This window comes from Haemaphysalis longicornis, unplaced genomic scaffold (genome assembly GCF_048455015.1).
Source record: "Haemaphysalis longicornis isolate Haplotype H1 unplaced genomic scaffold, Haemaphysalis longicornis Haplotype H1 scaffold_6, whole genome shotgun sequence".
Classification (NCBI taxonomy): Eukaryota; Metazoa; Arthropoda; class Arachnida; order Ixodida; family Ixodidae; genus Haemaphysalis; species Haemaphysalis longicornis.
In genome coordinates, this window is record NW_027526407.1 from 170,914,804 (window position 1) to 170,933,629 (window position 18,826).

An 18,826-nucleotide genomic window follows, 5' to 3' on the forward strand; every position below is an offset into this window, starting at 1 on the left:
ATGTGTGGTTCCATGCATCAACTCAACCGACATGTCATCAATCAGTGCAGATCACTACGTAACCCTTCAAACAGACTTCATTGCCTGTGTTATGAAGTGGGCATCAATTCATGTTCTGTCATTGTGATTTACACTCCTAATATATGTGTAGACATTGCACGAGTTGAGTTGCGAACAGTGCTGTGGCAAGCAGCAGCTTGCTATTTGACTTGGAGCAGCGAGCTTCTCGCTCCAGCGGCCACTTGTGACGCAACAGTGAGAATGGATGAAATGCTGAGCTGTTTTCCACCCTGAATGCTCTATTTTGAATTTAGAGCACGTGCATGCAGATGACCATTGCAGCAGCAGCTTCTTACTTAAGAGACAAACACAAGGCGAGCAGTGTCTATATAGCTTCAATAATGCACATCTCATGCAAGAATTTGATTTGGTGAACAATATGCATGCGCATGTGTAGAAAAAGCTGAAAGGTGGTTTATTTGATTTCAGTGCTGCGTTTCATGTCTTCACATGCATTGTTGCAGCTGGTCATACCGGTGAAATCTAGCTAATGCAATGTCACTATCGCGAACCACAGCTCATTCACAAAGCATAAACGGGACAATGAAATTGAACTTACAGTGGTAACACTCCTGTGGAATCTTAATTATCATAGACAATGCAAACTCAAAGCAGATGCCTATTCGTATTTAATTCACAAAGGTTTTTGTCCGAAACAACAACTTAAGGCACTCCAACAAAAAACAGGCGACAAAAACATACTTGTTGCAATTAATACATTTAACAATGGTATCTCAGCGTAACCGAGAAACAAAATAGAAAAGGTGGCATATTAAATCCCATCACGTAGCTAAGCTACAGCTCGTACGCATTCACGGTCAAAAAGTGCGAAAATTCTGCTTCTTGAATGTGGCAACTTGATCACAATTTGGGCGAATACGCTTGCGCCCGACATGGACTTGGGACACACGGCTCGACATATATGCTTTCACGAAATGCAGCGCGCGCCGTCGCGTGGCTTGCGTTTCGCCCCGTGCATACTGTCCATGGCGTTAATAACTGCTGGCGTAATCTACGAGAAATAAACAAGGAGTTATCGCCCCCTGTCGCAGACACTGGTGCGATAACGTGGGTAGCACAGACACAGGAGGGACTAAACGGTAGAACGGTACTTCACGCTCAAGGCCAAACGCCCGCACAGGATGACGACGACAGCTTCGTATCACACAGCGTACTGCAGTAACTGCAGCGGCGGCTGCTTACCGGCAACGCGAGCGCTCACAAAGCAGAAGAAAAAACACCGTAGCGATTGTCATTACCGAGCATGTTAAGAACACTGCACACAACACGCAAACAAGGAATACGACTGAACGGCACTAAAAATCGTCGTCAGAGAGCCCGACGACGCCGACGGTTTGACGCGAACAGCGGAGGCGGCCATTTTGGTAGAAGTCCGGAAGCGCGGAAGAACATGTTTTGTGATTTCTGCCGTGAGCGCGGCGTGGAGGCGGTCTACCGCGACGTCACGTTGATACGGCGACACCATTGGCTGGAAGGGGGTCCTTTGATGAGGAAAAGCCGCACTTTTCTTGAGTTGTATCCGAGTATAGTATCGCAACAAATTAGTTCTGCATTGTTCCAAAAGATGTCAGTCAGACAGAATTTTAGTAGAAGTGGTGCCAGCGGTTAATCTTGTAATGCCGTCTCTGCATGAAATTGGGCCTTAAAGAATAGACGGCACGGTACAATCTCTGGAAGTAATTATAGTACTACTCAATTCTGCCCAACATCACCGCTGAAGTGTTGGAACATAACTATTACAACTAAGAAACCGCACGCAAGTCCTGCTCATTGTGAAGAAGGCTGGTGCACTCAGCTCTGCACAAGTTGTGTGTGTGATACAGTGATGAAACATAATCAACCATAGAACCATATGATGTCATAGAACCATATGAGCTGCACAATGATCGCTGCCCCACACTGCATAACCTGACGTTTCAAAAGTGCTACGCCTCGCAAACATGCTGAAGCAGTTACTCAACATGGGCAGCCTTCTCCAAGGCCATACATCGCACTTTTGCAAAGCACAGCAAGGGGAGAGACACAACACAACTGGTTTTATTGCGAGTGACCGAGATGTATGGAGATTATGCCTGACTGTGGGTAAGCTAAGGGTTCTGTTGGCAGCCTATGTCCGAGACTTTTCCTTGATGGTGGCCTTCTCTTCTTGTTCTGCAATAGGAAAGACGAATGTATGGACAGGTTAGGCACGCACTTCTGTAGATATGTAAACAAAAAAATCACATGACAGTTTCTAGCTCTTCCTGCCAATGAATTTACCACTGCTCCTGCAGTCACACAATCGGGCAGTGGTGGCTCTTGTCTTGTTATTTCTTTTCTTACAAGGGTTGTAGCACTGCTGAGCAGTCTCTCGTGTCACTCGGTTATAGCGCTTCTACGATGGCACTGTTGAAGAGGACGGCAGACAGTGAAACGTCTCTGAGAACGGAACTCTTGCGGCTGTGTTGTGTACAATAAAAGATTTGCTCTAGCCTGGATGCCGTGTGGTTCTATTGCTTGTATTCACTGGCGAGGCGCGCATGCAGGCAACCGTGTGAGTGCGCCATCGCTCGTTACGTCGGGCTCCGCGGGATGGCAATACTTGTCTGTGCTGAGCAGATGACTGTGTTGCGCATTACAAACTCTACCTCATCGAGCGCGAAGTATTGCCTCGAGTCCAATGTGAGCGCGATTAATAACGTCTCTGTTGACGCCACCGTTGAGAATAGGGTTGAAACGGAGCAGACGATGCACGCCAGTGTTTTTATTCCTCGGCGTGCAGGTGCAGTGGCCCAAGCCGCGCCATGTCCGTGGCGCATCGGCCATGTCTCTGGCCGTTTCCAGTGTTTCCACGCGTAGAAATTGACAGCTAAACTTTTCAATGGCTACGTGGACATCCTCTCCCATGTCAGACACGAGCATCAACACTTCCCTCCACCCCACTCCCATCTTTGCCGAGCCGAAGCGATCTGGACCAACTCCTACCCCCACCCTACCCTCCTCCACCATACCTACCCCACCCATTATTACAGTACCTGCAACTTTTGCCTCCAGCCAGGCACCCTGTACCATCTGGTGTGGGAATGCCAACAATCCCCATCCCTTACACCCAATCCCCATCCCAAGTACAAGCAGCGTGTTGACCGGCTGTCCAGCTCAGACATCCCGACCCAGCACTTGCTGGTATGGTATGAAGGGCGCGAACCGCCAGCAAGGACCGGGGCATCCCGGACTAGCAGAGGCCCCCCCCCCCCCGGTGTTCTTATGATCCTGCACCTTTGAGTTAGCAATCTCTCTCTCTCTCTCTCTCTCTTGTAGTGCCCTTCCTTCCTAATGCAAACCGTTTTGTATACTTGGCTGAAGAAAACAAATGCAGCTTCTTTCCATGAAAACACCCTACGTCTTTCCTCAAAAGCCTTTGATGACTAGTCTGCAAAACAAAAACATACTGTGCCGCACTCAAGCACGCTAGTGCTTAAGCGGTGCAGAATTAACAATGTCTGTAATTTACAGTGCACAAATAAACTTACTTACTTACTTACTGTACCAACAGCCTACTGTTTGCTTTGTTTAAAAGAGGAGGGAGGATTACGTTGTTTTGGCAGCACTTCAGTGCTGTTCTGGATGGGTTATGCAGTTCCATTTTAAGCACTGCACATTCCCTTCAGTGAAATCACGCCAGAGGGGAAAGGGAAGAAATGTGTCCCTGCACTCCGTACAGATGGCCAACCAGCTGAGCTGTTACAGGCTGCGGCATGAGCGCGGTTTGGATGCTGGGTACGTTGCACTAGTGCTAAGGATGGAACGCAGGAGGAAGAAAACCACAGGACAAACACTACTGTTCGTCCCGTGTTTTGTGGAGCTAGTACAATGTAGCCAGCATCTTGAGAGAAGGCTCTTTAGTAGAAGGGAAAGCCGAGATGTTTGCGGGAATTTTGACGCCTACTTGCTATTTGGCGCGGGAAGGGGGAAAGAAAAGGCCCGATAGAATACAGGGCAGAAGAAAGAGAAGAAATAAAATAGAGAAAAATAAAAAAATGACGCTCAGTTTCAGTGAATAGTGTGATTAAAAGTCTGTTTTCTGAACTAAATCACTGCAATGATGCCAATCTTGTCAAGATAGTTGAAAAACGCTGCCAGTACTTGGCGTTTAGCTGTTGGAGATGGCCATGGACCAAGGAGTACTTTCAAGGTCACTAGTCCTGGGCTCAGGCGCTCTAGTTTCTGCCCGAGACTGCACCTTGCGTGCATATATGCAGAGCATTCCAACAGCAAATGCACCCGCCGCAGTGGCTTACTGGCTAAGGCGGTGTGCTGCTGAGCACGAGGTCGCGGGCTCGATTCCTGGCCGCAGCGGCCGCTTTCCTGATGGAGGCGAAAAGCAAAAACGCCTGTGTGCATGAGATTTCGGCGCACACTAAAGATCACCTGCAGGTGGTCAAAATTAATCCAGAGCCCTCCACTACGGCGCGCCTCATCGCCTGCGTTGCATCTGCACGTTAAACCCTACAATCAATCTATAAATCAATCAACCAATAGCAAATGCACCCTCACACCACCTCCATAGCCCAACTCTCCATCCTCAAGGCATAGATGAGTTCGTTCCCATTCCGGCTTGTGGCATCTCTAATCCCAAGCTCCCTGCTCCTCAAGAGTACGTACGACACAGGGCACACCCATTTCAAAGGAACGTGCAGCCAGTGTTTGCCTTGATTGCCACCCCTGCCTGCCATTGTTGCTTCAGCTGTGCTCCACGCAGTAGCTTGCTGTGCGCGCGCTCAGTGGCTGGGTTTATCTCGCTCACAGCAATCTAACCTGCTTTCCTCTCCCTTTTCTCCAACCTGGTTTTTTCATGCAAGCGCATGGGGTCGCACTGACAGACTTTTCCGCATTCGTGGGACAGCCAGATTTCCCTTTCGTCTGGCCATATACAGGTCCGCTTTAAATCCCCCGGAGCTTAAGAGGCACAAAAGAGTCCAACTTACCTGACATGACGACCTCTTCTCTGGGCACCTTCCACTTCATGCCGAGCCGCTGGTAGACGTCGTCACAGCGGTCACACAACCGGCCTGCCTCAGGAGAGATGTGGCGGCGGCAGCGCTCGCAGGCAGCCATCTGTGTGGGTGCTAGCAGGAGCACCGTGCTGTCGTCCACTGCCAAGGACATCAGCCAGTCGGACAAGTGAGATCACCACGTAAAACAGCGCAAACACACACGGACTGATCAAAGGGAACACAAGTGCTGACTATCAGCTGTTGCTTTAAGGGGGGACGCTGATCTTGAAATAACTTCTTTTAATTTTCAAGTAAACTTTGTGAAACTTGTCAGTCTCGCTGCTTTTCCCCCACTGATTTCAAGTATGCCATTATTTTCTGAGTCAGTCAATTAGTTCCCAAGATAATTGGAGATAATTAGCCACTTTTGGTCACACAATAGACAAAACAGGGTTGGTTATTAAACTGTAATGTTAATATTTTCCAACACTATGAACCCTGGTGAATGTGATAATTGAAGCAGTTCTTTGATGATGCACTGCTTGGAACTAATTTTACGCTCCTTAAACTTTGGTGTTTGAAACTGGCACTCAAAATCGTTCCGTGCCACTGGTGCACCGAAGTTTACTGAGCTGTAAAATTATTTCCAAGCGATGCATCAAAGAACTTCAATTATGGCATTCACCAGGGTTCATAGAGTTGGAAAATATGAAGATTGACAGTTTTATGGCCAGACAATTCTAATTATCTCTAATTATCTTGGGAACCGATTGACCACCTGAAAAAAAAACGCATACGGTACTTGAAATCAGTGGGAAAAAAGCAGCAAGACTGACAAGTTTCGCAAAGTTTACTAGAAAATTAAAAGAAGTTTTAAAGGGACCCTGCAACACTCTTTGAGCAGTTCAAGTAAACCTGCCCGACGTTTAGCTTACACTGCCAGGAATACCTGAGCCAAACATTACACGTGCACGTGAAGCGGTGAGTGTGCTAATCGCTCTGAAAGACGCGGAAAAACCGACTGCGCTCTCTTCGATTCTCCTCATTATAATCCCGTGGCATGGCCTAAACGACGTCATTGAGGCCATGGCTGTCCGAGTGGCTGTCACTGGTCAACTTCACAGCTAATTTCTCGCATTTCCTGTGACGATCCACTGCCGTCCTCAGCGCTGTGTACAAACCTCTTTTATGCCTGAACCTGTACGCACAGGTTCTGTACCTGTACGCACAGGTTCTGAACCTGTACTTTTTCTGTAGGATTGCATTACTATGCAAAACGATAGCGAGCATTGAACTTTTACCTCAAATACATACAAGGAAAGGGTAAACTTTAAGTTCACGGTTTTAGAAAGAGAACCTCGCCTTATATTCAAAGAAATACAGTACTTCTTGAGTTCTTCTTCTGGTCTATGGCTTTTCCTTTGCCAACAAGAGACCTCAATACCTACCAGCACTTCTCTTTTACGAGTGCTTCAACTTTTGCGGTTTCCCACTCCACACATAAACACAGTGGTGCACTTATCAAGAAAGGCACCATTACTTCATGCAATTTCTTCCGTCCCATCGTTCATCTCGAACTCGCCTTACTGGAACAGCCCAATGTGCTGCAAGATGCTCATGTCCCTCACGTATCAAAGCACCTCTCACTGCTTGGCAGTCAGCACTGAGCAAGACTTCCATCAATACTTGCCTTTAAGTTACATTTGCCACTTTTGCTTTACAAAGTGGCCACGTTCTTGCTCAACCTCACTGCTATGCTTTATGGCGAGTAAAACGTAAAATGTAGCACAGGCGCCAATTGTTCCTTTACTCGCCACATAACCAACTTTTCTCACTAAGCAAATCTCAGAAACGTAACTGACTGGCCTAGTTGGTATTGCACTATGTACAGGCACGATCAAAAGCTTATGGACCAGGGAAATGGAAATTTTAGGGTATTTCTCTTCGTATAGCAGCCTGCTGAAACTGTTTAATGCATGCAAGATATTGTGCAAGTACTGAAATAATGAAAACTACCACACATATTACCCTGGGGTGCCCTGTGGCAGAGAAATAGTAACTCAAAATTGCTGCTTTCGCGGTTCGTAAACTTCTGCTCTTGGGTGTACAGTTCAGCGCAGAACTAGACGGGAACTAGGAAAGACACAGTGCTCTTGTGTTGTGTCTTGAAGAGCACTCTTGTGTTAAGTCTTTTTTAGTCCCTGTCTATTTTTGCACTGAACTGTACATAATACAAATCTGAGCACTACCCTGCCTGCACGCTGATAAACACAGCCCAAGTTGGCTTTGTCTTTTGTGTGCCTCGTAGTTCTTGCATTCTGAACTGGTCTGCAGGGTACTTTTGCGCCAAAAAAGGGTCCCTTGCACAACACCTCAGTCACAAAGCACTCGATAATATTGGTTGCAAACAGTTGCCTGAATGTTCCACTGACCGTCGTGCAATGTCACCGCACTGCCAGCGTCGTCTTCCTTCAGCTGCAACCGGTCACGGTCTGCGAAAGTGACCGAAGCCACCTGGAGGGCATCAGTCAGGCCCGAGTGGATGGCATGCGCTTGTGGCTGGAGAACCTGCAAGCAAGACGACCGTGCTTCTTTGCACTTCCACATCACGAAAAGACCACGTATCGTTTCATTTCCTTTAGTCGATTTCTGTTGTTTTTTTATCTTTGTATTTCAGACACATCTTTTTTTTCTTTCTTCTTTTGTGTGTTGCAGAATGATCTGTTACCCACTCTTTCTGCAATACCCAAAGAGTTTTGAGGGTATTCTATTCACTTTTAGTCAAGCACACAAAAAAAGTTCCTCGGCAAACCCAAGTCTGCTTAAGTTTTTTGAAGGCTTTCGTTATGGCTTCCTCTGGTGATACTGATTGAACACTTCTTTAATCCTACAGTATTTTGTGTCTCTTTCTCTGCTTTCTTTTTTTTTTTTTTGTCTTTTCGAGCAAGATACTTAAACAGGCAGACTGGCAACACTTCCCAGCACATCTTCCCCACTACACAGTTATCCGCAGCTGGTGCGCATCCCTTCTAGCCACATACCGGCATGTTTACCTGTCATGCAGACGCACTAGGGTAACTCTTGTTTCACCTCTGGCAACGCACTGGGGTAGAGTACTCGCAACGTGCTCGGTAAGCCATTCTGGAGACCCAGGTTCTGTTACCATACGAAATAGAATCTGTTCTTTAATACTTGACATGGCAGCCATTATCCGTACCAGACAACAACAGTGGTAATTTTTTTGCACCATGGGTCACCTAAAGGGGGCCATGGAGACAAAATAAAAGTTTGTTTTATTCGAAAAATTTCGTGTTCTATAGTGCCCCCCAGTGCTTGTCCAGAAGCAAACGATGCTTTGTGCACTGAGAAATTAAAGAATTCAGGTTAAAATTTTGATTCTCCTGCCAAATTGTGTTTTAACGACGTCTGAAATGACATCAATTCGGCTCTGCAACCTTGCTTGCTGCCAGTCCTCCGAGATGGCACTACCATACTCAGCCACGGACCGTTGTCCGCTGTTGCTTTGTTTTTGACTGTAGCTGCACCTGGCTTGTTTTTGTTACTGTAGAAAGTCATCATTTCGTAAAACATGTGGTATGCTCGACAAACAGGGTCACGTAAGACAACGTCACTTACGCCAATCGGCCAGCGTCGTGTAAGGCAAGTCCAAAGTGGCTGGCTGCTGTGCAGCTGAAACAAGCATAGTGTGCCCAACACCAACAGCAGTGTGTGTCGGTACTTCTATGTTTACGTGTATTTTCGTAACTTTTGTTGTTTACCGCACCATTCTTGCTGCTGTAAAATGAACACGCATTACATTTAGGCGTAAATGGCTTGTTCGGAAAGCCTATAAGCCATGCCTAATTTGCGTTTGCTTTTGCTGGCGTCAGGCAATCGCAGAGCTGGCTGGTATAACATCATAGGTTTGGTTGCGGGAAATGAGTTAGTGGGTCGCGTGGCCATTCCCCTTTTTCCTAATTATATGGCTTGTTTGAGCGAAGTGCGCTTTAACAGTGGTGTCAGTATGATTCTAACGAGGTAACCTTTCGAGTAAACCAAACTTGCGTTTTGTCTGCATGGCCCCTTTAAATAAAAAAAAATTAAAGCCGTTCCACTCAATGTGAAAGCTGTCGGAAGTGCAGAGCAGTAATTCGCCATAATGGGCTGTACCGCCGTTATCCGCTTACTGCTACCACCCCATGCAATTCAAATTTCCCGCCTTCGCAGTGCTCGCACACCCCCTGCCTGAAACTACGCCAGTGGGAGTTCTGTTCTTTTTGTGCTTTTCTCCCCGCACGTGCCAGCGTTGCTATGCCACACTTTGCGTTTACTATCGCAAAAACCAACCCAACGGGCGACCTTAACTACAGGAACGCGGGCACTGCCGGTTAATTGGATATATTTTTCCTCAAATGTACCCAGAGTTTTCTTTGCGCTAAACAACGGGAAGATGTATGACAAGCGCCAGCGTTTCACGAGTTTCGAACGTTCATGACTATAGAAACCGCTTGGCTTTCGAAGACTCTGGGGTATGCCGCGAACAAAGCGTTACCCCGGTACGCCGCCTTGGTGCTCTATATACTTGGGTCGAGCGAGCAAGCTAGGACGACAAGGCGAGCAGCTAAAGTGCTCTGCACTTAATAAAACAGCGATCTCACCCTGAGACAGCTGGCAAGGGGGCTGTCGCCCCCTCCGCGACTCGCGATGGTGGCGTCGTACAGCACGGGCCTTGACTTGGCAGTGGCCCTGTTCACGGCCTCCCGCACTTTTGCAAGGGGCTTCTCCAGTTCCGCAAACTCCGGCTGCTCCCACTCGCCTGGTGGGGGCTGCCAAGTCCGCCGGAAGACACCCGTGTCGTCTGCATGGATAAGAAAGGTCAGGTCCCATGGAGTCAACCTTTCAGGGCTGTTGGCAAGGCTTCTCAGGGCGTTAAGGGGGCAGTTGGGTCTTTGGGGCCGAAAAACGGTCAAAAAAAGCGTTTTCTGAAAAATGCCATTTTCAGCCTTTTTTCTATCAGTCTGTAAATTTACTCATCAAAAGACACCATATTTTGTTGTTATTATATTGTAATAGCATTTTAAAGTGCACTCTACAGCTCAGTTAGCGCAGAATGCGATGGTGAAACGGCACTTTTCTTGCAATGCAAAGCCAGCATTTCATCCTCAGATATCTCGGCACCCAGAGCAGGTACAAATTTAATTCTTTTTGCTTCCGATACTGAAATGTGTGGAGAATACAATGTTGGAAACAAGTTTTTGAAATGGAGGCTTTGGAAAATTATTATTGTGTTCAAATGGCACCACCTGCGAGCCATTTCTGGCAGAGCGCGGGAGAAGCGAAGTTCCCTGTGTTGTAAAACGACCAAAAATAGCTGAATCAAAAAAGTTCATCCTATGTTGTATTCTTTAGTCATTTGTCTGCCTAGCCACGTGGTAATTGCCATTCTGTATGGCGTGGTTATTTTGTAACTGTGACCCAAAATAATGGCAATTAATCATTAATTAACTCAAAATATAATCAACTTACAAAAAATCTAATGGCAGATTTGAAATCAGCTCAAGAAACTCTATAACACAGTGCAGTTTCATCAAAATTGGTTGGTAAATAAAAAAAATAGCTCTAAGACCAGTCTGCCCCCTTAACTACAACACGCAGACTACATACCAGGGAACAGATACGCTCTCTCTTATTGGTTTGTCCAGGGCAGTTTTGAGCAGTTCCTGGCCAGGCAAGAATTGCTCTCAGAATGAAATTTTACGGGAAATAAAAAATAAACAAGGAGCTCCTCTGGAGTAGCTCTAGACAGTCTAAAGTGACAAACAAAATAGACACATCTCCGCTCCAGTACTGTACTCGTGTTTTGTTAGCCCTCAAATGGCGTGCAGCAGGGACAATGCAACACCAACCAAACCATCATGATAATGTTACCTCTATTTCAGGAACTGCGCATTACCAAAGACAAGCGCATGACGCATTTGATTCCCAACTTCGTGCATTCCTCACAACGGTAAAATACAAGAAATTCTTAAAGGCACATACACCATGTTTCTTTTCTTGACAGTGAAGCATGCGCTCTCTGCCCCACGTTCCTCAACCCCCGAAATGGCTCTTCTTTGTTTACTGCTGTTTCCAATCCCAGCACATGTCTACTCGGCTTGTCCCACTTTTCAATTTCCATACAAAGGAGCAGTACCACAAAATTATATGTCATGCTTGTAACAGTGCTGATTATATATTTTTTGCCTCTTCTTTATAAATTTCTTAATTGCCCACAAAGGCTGTATTATATCAGGGGAAAAAAATTCTGACAAAACGCACAAGCCGGGGTCAATTACTAGCAGGTCCCCTGAGGAGGAGAAGATCAGGTTGAACTCAAGTGAGGAGATCAAGTGAGTGATCCCGTCACTTGATCTTAGTGATCAAGTACTTCATCACTAAGATCAAGTAGTTAGATCAAGTACTCGATAAAGTACTTGAAGTAGTGATCAAGTGAGGAGATCCCCTCTCACTTGTTCCAGGGTGGCACTATTATCTCATCCTCTTTGATGCTGACAGTTGACCTTGGAAAGGCGACTGCGCTCGCAATAAAGTTATCACAGTGTGGGTTCAAGACTGAACCTCAAAACTTTACTTTTTTGCTTTTGAGAATAAGCCGGCCAGATCAAGGCAGGACATGGGTTGCACTGACGGCTGGTGACAACGTGCGCATAATAGCACAGCCCCAATTGCGGTGAAGCTGCAATTCGGGGCCGAATTCACCTACTACGTACTGACACCCCGATTTTGCTCTTCGAATTTTTCAACTACTTATGCAAGTTACATGCACAAAAATACGGTATCTTTCAAGAGATGAAAAAATAAAATAAAATACAAAATGGTAGAAATTTCAAGGCTTGCACCACTGTCCTCAAGACCAAAATTCTATTCTTCAATGCCACAGAAGCGGAACTAAACAAGTCCTGTGATTTAGTACAGTCTCAGTGGGGCAGCACGGTGGGCCAAGGATTTGGTCGAGTGCACTGTAATGGCACACCCAGTAATGAATACAGGGTGTACGTACACCTGTCAGGGTCTGCGTGGTGGTAGAAGACCTCCTCGGCCAGGTGGGGCACCACGGGAGCTGCCAGCCGCACCAGCACGTCCAATGTGTGGCTCAGGGCCAGCTGGCACGAACGGCGGCTGGTTGACTTCTGCTGGTCACAGTACAACCTGTGTGCAACAACACAGAAATGAAGAGTGCAGTAGAACTGTAGGAGGCAAATGGGTGGAAGCACTGATATTCATTTATGGAGTTCACCCCTTCAGCCTCTATCCTTCGATTCATGGGTACTGACTTGCTACTTCTTCTGTTGCTCCTTCCAATCATTAATAACAGCAGTTCCTTTCAAAGCAAATAATACTTCTGTTGAAGTACTAGTTTCAAATCAAGCAAGCATTTTGGGGCTAGCAGTACAAAAACTGAAATTTGCAACTTCGTAGGCATGTTTTAGCGACTGAAAGAATACAAAAAAAAAACTGCCTTTTCTACTGAGCTTCAAAAAAAATTTTTCTGAGCCTACGACCACATTCTCACCAGCCATTCATTTGCCATTCATTGATTCACTATGGTGGGTGCCAACTATTTTATGACAGTGCGTGTGACCGTAAGGTAAAAAATACCACTACTACAGATATCACAAGGCTGAAAGCTGCTGATTTGATTCTTTAACAAAGCAAGTTGCACGCAATATGTTAATTCTGTTGTAAGATGGCTAGCATTACCTCTCATCAATAAGGCTGTAACCTAACTTTTACAGCTAAGCAGCTGCACACAATTACAGAAGGATGTGTCATGGGCCTTCAAGACATGTTTTGTCGATAGACTGGAATAAAACCTCACAGTGTTGCTCACCTTTTTGCCCTGATTTCAAATATGCAATCACTTTTGCTGTAGGTCAAACAGATCTCAAGATAATTAAAAGAAGACCTTTGATCTGTTGGCAAACCATAAAAAAAAAACCTCCTGATCAGAAAATTATTATAATACCAGTATATGAGCAGACACTACAATGGATAAGGAATGCAAGACTGCATGCAAGCTTTAAATTACACCATTATCACTGAATTTACGACCAATTAAAGGTTCGGTGTCCATAACATGCCAATGGAACAGCAAAACAGGAAGCAAAATAAAACTTTCAAGAGTTAAAATAAAAATCAGCTAGCACGTTTTTATGCTCTAGACATTAAGATATTTTCCAAGAAAATTGTAGCTGTAGCTGTCCTAGGCTCTAAGCCAAGTGCACGGAAAACATGCACGGTGGCCAAGAACACTGCTTTGTGAAAAAAAGAGAAAAAGTTCAGGATTATAGGCAAAAATGGTCATTTAAAGGACTTTGGAGTGTGATAGCGCAGTTAATATTCATGACGAGGCTGTAACATTTTGAAAGTCTTTTCTTTAGAGCTAGTAGATTCTAAATTAAGTGTTGTACTATACAAAATTTACTAGGCAAACTTTCAGTTCTCAAGACCAATGTCCTTCTGCGAGAGGTCCGCAGGAGCGCTGAACTTGCAAGCTGTTGCTCACCTGTCCTTGATTGCTTGGAAGTAGAACGATGATGCTTCATTTGTGACAAAGTTGAGAATGGCTGAGCAGGCATGGTTGTACCTCATCTCATCGTACAGCGAGGTGACCTGACAAAAAAGAAAAAAGGAAAACAATCAAGCACCAACCACAAACAATGACCACTGAATGTATGACCACTCTTCAGAATAAAGACTTGCGCTTTTTCAAATTAGTATTTATTTTCCACTTTTTCTGCCACAAACATACACGCACTCAGAGATGACAGAAAAATGGTTTTGCTAAAACTACATCAAAATCAAAAATGACCTTTTTTTTCTATAGAGAAGCGAGTGATCATGCTCAAAGAACTGTGTATTGCCACACACACACACAAAAAAAATTTGCACACCAAGAAGTTGTGGGGGCAAAGTAGTATCATGCAGTCTGCCTAGTTGAATATCTTGAAAGGCAGTGCACAAGACAAATACACTAGGAACAAAGCAGACAGGACAGCGTCTATCTCCAGCAGTGATCTGTAGATTCAGTACCGTCCTGTCCACTTCCTTCATAGCGCATTCATGTTTAGAACTGCCCCTCAAGATGTTCAACTATTGGACTTTACTTATTGAATGAGCTGACTAGCCGTTTAATGACGCGCAGTCCAATACTTTAGACCTGTGTGGCCGCGCCACTGCTAGCAATCTTGATTATAGTTGAAGCTGACATCTACTGTTGTGAGGCTTAAGATGTGCGCATGAAAGCGTCATCACCATCCTTTTCCTCTGTTTCTTTCCCATCCTCTCTCCATCCTCTCCGTTCCTAACACTAGGGCCCTTGGCTAGTCGCCCATATTAGGCCTATGTTTACTCTTCATGTTTGGCAGCCCTAATGTTAAGCTTAATGACTTGCCAAGCAACACTAGTATTTCTTTGATGACATTGGAGTTCAAAGCAAAAGGTTAGGCCTAACGTAAAGCCAGCAGATACGCCCCTCATCACCAAAAGTTTGGCTGGCCCCTTAGCGACAGCACTAGGCTACATCTTACATCTGTGAAATTCAGCGAATTAGAATAGACTATAGAAGTGCTTCCACATTAATTGCGTAACAATAAAATTTCATGCCAGTGCTCCTTTGGCCTAAAGCAACACAAAAATGCTTTCCCATTAGACATTTCAATAAACCAAGAAACTTTTTGGAATAAGTAAGTAAGCAACTGAACTTGACCCAGCACAGGAACACCTTCTCATTAGCGGCCCACATGTGCTAACCTTTGCCATCATACAATGAAGGCTCTCTACAAGAACCACTTTGGTTAGGTTACCCGTCTCAGACCATGAAGTAAGAAAAAAATAGGAGGGGAAACGCCACTTCCTAGCACGGCCACATAACGTCAGAAACACTCCGCCAAGGTTAAGCTAGTGGCATGTGTTGCAGCAGAAAAAACTGGGTGGCCACCACGATCGGCATTTCACTGCACAGTCCTGGAATGAATTGTGGCCACTATCACTTTATCCATCAGGTGCATCGATTTATCACTTTATCCATCACATTATCCATCCTGTGCTTCGCCGTCACAGCTGCGAATCTTTGTAGTCCGTGCTGGCTTCCATTGTGACACTATCTGGTCGCTTTTCTGCGCTTGCTGCAATGGGCTGTTTCACCTAGAGTATACCTTCTCGCTCCTTGCATCAGACACACCAGAGGGAGCGTACCCGGTTGTAGAAGCAGTGCAGCAGGTGCAGCATGTACCGGTCCAAGGGGAACATCACTTCGTAGGGCAGCACGATGATGGAGTGGTCGTAGTCCTGCAGGGCGCCCAGGCAGAACCTCAGGGTGCCCCGCAGCTGATACAGGGGGAGGGCAACACAAAGGGAACGTCAGTGGAGTCTGTTTTGGACAAGCAAATTAGTGCAGGCTAGCTGGCACACACTGCTCCTAGAAAAAAACAGCGCTGCAAAACAAGACAAACGGAAGAAGAGACATACTACACTCCACTGGCTATTGAAAGAACAATGTATGTGTACCAGCTCTGAAAAGGGCCAAGAAAGGGAAAAGAAAAGGTGGAAAGAAATAAAAAAACAACAGAAAATTCGTTTCGACAGTTGTGCGATTCTCTTTTTTCCTTTTCTTCCTTCATTCCTTTCTTCTTTCTTGTTTTGTTCCCCTTTACAAAACCAGTACACATACACATTCTTTCTTAAAAATAAAAGACAGCTCACAGTCAGCGCAGTGTACCACTCTTATTTCGTTCATCTTTTCTTTCTTTCTAGGAGCCCGTCTTCTTCTACGTTCCCCCATTCCCCCTGTGCGCTCAATTTTCTACTTCAGGAGCCCCCCAGGAGTTCATTTGGACAAAAGTTGCCTGCGACGCCCATCACCAGCCAATGCATCAAGCTTTTTGTGAATCTCAACTACATCACATGCCAACAATGCAGTAATCCCAGACCTTTTCCGCTTCCGTTGTGAAAACAAGTGAATGCAAAAAAAGGATGTGCCCAAATCAGTCCTTGAAACCCTTGCTGTGGTTTAGGTGAAGCCACAATGCACTCATTGCCGAGTTTCTCATAGAAGGCTGTTCATTTGCCTATATTAAACATGTAAACGGTATATAAAAACCTCAAATGATGACAAAAAAAAACACACGAGAGCAGCAAACACGCATAACTGTGGCACATTTATTTATTTATTTTTTTGTACTGAGATTGTTTGTTGGGTTTGCACCCTGTAGGCCCAGGTTTGAATCCCTGTCCTAAATGCAGCCAATTTTTTTTCTTATTTTAATTCTCTTTGTGCAGCAGCCATTTCTGGCATTATTGTTTCCAAACGCTGACACAAGATTTCTGCATAACGGGGAATTACTTGCTTTTGCGTTACTACCCACAATCTCGCCAGGTTGAAGTTGGGAGTTACGTTATTTTAGCGCACAATTTGCGAGCTTAGAAGCTGCAGGCTTAAAACTTTAAATACTGGGTACAACCCACTGCTACGACTGTGGCCAGAACTTTATCGCAGCCACAAAACAGACTGCATGCTATGCTTGACAGCGAGGCCAAAAAAAAAAAAAAAATTCAGCTTGGCATTGGGCAAACTCGTCAGTGTTCACATAGGCTAACTTCCAGCGAGCTGGGCTCACACCTTGGCGACGTTCTCTTGGCATTCAGTGAGGATGTGCTTGGCAACGGGGACGTTCTCGTGGTTGCTTGTGTGTGCCGCAACCCACCACCTGAGCACGTCCACTCCAAATGCTGGCTCCTTCTTCAGATCCTGAGGAAGAAACAGAGATGGCCACCAACTTTTTTACTTTTATTTTTCATCTATTTAAACAAACCATGTCATGGAAGGAGAGACAAAAGGCAGATTCCTGACGGCAGTCATCAACCCCGGGCATATAACATTGCAACATTGCAATGTTACAACTGAGCTGGATTCCAGCAAGGGCATTGCAGGAGGAACCACTAAAAACTTGCTGTGGGAAAAAAAAGAAAAAACATGCTGAAAGGCTTAGCTCATAAAATGAACATGACTCTGAATAGTATACGCCAAATTTTTTTTTTTTTTTTGAAGGGGGCGCGGGAGCACGTCCATTATGCGAGCAAATACCGTAAAAGTTATATTGGCCACAATAATGAAGACTGGAGATACTTTGCTTCTGCTTCAGGTGTGCCTCCTAGTATAGTAATGCCTGATTCCCTTGACATGAGTGTTTGCATGAAGATATCAAGAAGTCATGAATTATCAGTATATGTTCTTTTAGAAAAAAGCAGCCTGTCAGCATTTGTAGCACAAAGTTGCTGGCTTCGCAGCTATGATTTCAGCATGGTCTTACACGAGAGCTGTTACGAAGAATTTATTTTCAGGGTAATCATAGGTTTACACGCACTATAACCAGATTTACTGAAAGCAGCTTTCAGAATTTCAGAAATTTCACTATAAGGAGCTACTCAGAACCAAAAAATTTTAAAAGTGGGGACTTCATAATTTGTGGTTTAATGAGCCAAAAGCACGCATGCCTATGTCTTGTCTCCATCCCAAAAATGGCTTTTGTGGCTGACAACCAAACCCACAACTTCGCACATTCTAGTACAACACATTAGCCATCACTTTCACCAATAACTACGCTTTGCAGAATTATTGATACCCCGGCTACACTAGGGTCCGAATGTCATTTAAACTAAGTGTCATTTGACTCAAATGGCGTGCTTCGAATGCCATTCAGAGTCCGCCGTGCTCCACTACAATTTCGATGGCATTTGAAAGCCTTAACAATCAGTCGCCGTGCTGCGTGGCGCCACTGCTGTCGAGTTCCCTTTTTACACAATAATGCAACAATCTAATTTAGCAGCAGTCTTTGGCATTAAAATGAAATCAAATTATCAATAAAGTATGCTTTGACACCGTTTTTGCTTAACTCTGAATCGTAATCAAGGTTTTTTGTGCTGTCTGGCCACACTGGTTTGTGGCTTGCTCGCGCTGGTGCCGAGAGTACGGAATTATTACATCTTGATATCACAACTTAAGTAAATGAGAAGTAAACGAAGTCCCACAATTAATAATATTTTGTTTGTTTTAAGTACGCCAGTAATGTATCTGTTTATGCTGACTTGGAACGATGTGCGCGAGAGTGCTAGAAATGGCATTCAAGACCCCAAATGTCTCTCTGGGTGCTCATTGGCTCGAATGTCATTTGAGCCGAGTGGAATTTCAAAACCCAGTGGGAGCAGCACAAGTTCGCATTTGGGTCAAATGACGTTTGGTTCAAATGACATTCGGATGCTAGTGTAGCAGGGGTATAGGACACCCTTGTGCGAGAGGTTGGTCCAGCTGAGGAAAAGACACGTGAGCATGAGTAAACAAGTGAAGTAATGAATCTACCTTCCCACCCTTGGTTATTGTGTCGGGGTCGATGACGTTGCCGAGCGACTTGGACATCTTGCGCCCTTCCGCGTCCAGGGTGAAGCCGTGCATGTACAGCTGCCTGCACGGTCAGCAGGAGAGAAAACGTCACGTGATGCGAGGCAAAAACATCGAGAATGCAGCTGTTTTGTTTGCAATGCAGCTTGTTGTCTTTTTGTCAAGAAAAGTGTAGCCGGGTGTTAGGGCTGGACAAGTTTGCCACACTTCCTTACTTTCTGTACAGGAAAAAATGACATTAGAGCTTTAAAAGAGAGCTTGATTTTAAGCGTCATTTCATGAGGTTATACTAGTAGCGTATGGCTAGGCATTTTTT

General features: G+C 45.2%; 1 protein-coding gene across 1 annotated transcript in view; it reads right to left on the reverse strand.

The window, feature by feature from the left end:
* Positions 1-2,099: 2,099 nt before the first annotated feature.
* The window catches only part of Ilers-m (Isoleucyl-tRNA synthetase, mitochondrial), a 49,766-nt gene continuing 33,039 nt past the window's right edge, over positions 2,100-18,826 (reverse strand). Inside the window, exons 16-24 of the mRNA XM_077672828.1 lie at positions 18,472-18,574; positions 16,735-16,863; positions 15,312-15,443; positions 13,621-13,727; positions 12,115-12,263; positions 9,713-9,912; positions 7,487-7,622; positions 5,046-5,213; positions 2,100-2,232 (exon numbers count right to left, since the gene is read on the reverse strand). Coding sequence (XP_077528954.1) covers positions 2,189-2,232; positions 5,046-5,213; positions 7,487-7,622; positions 9,713-9,912; positions 12,115-12,263; positions 13,621-13,727; positions 15,312-15,443; positions 16,735-16,863; positions 18,472-18,574 — 1,168 coding nt within the window. The 3' untranslated portion in view covers positions 2,100-2,188. The remainder of the gene's footprint in view (positions 2,233-5,045; positions 5,214-7,486; positions 7,623-9,712; positions 9,913-12,114; positions 12,264-13,620; positions 13,728-15,311; positions 15,444-16,734; positions 16,864-18,471; positions 18,575-18,826) is intronic.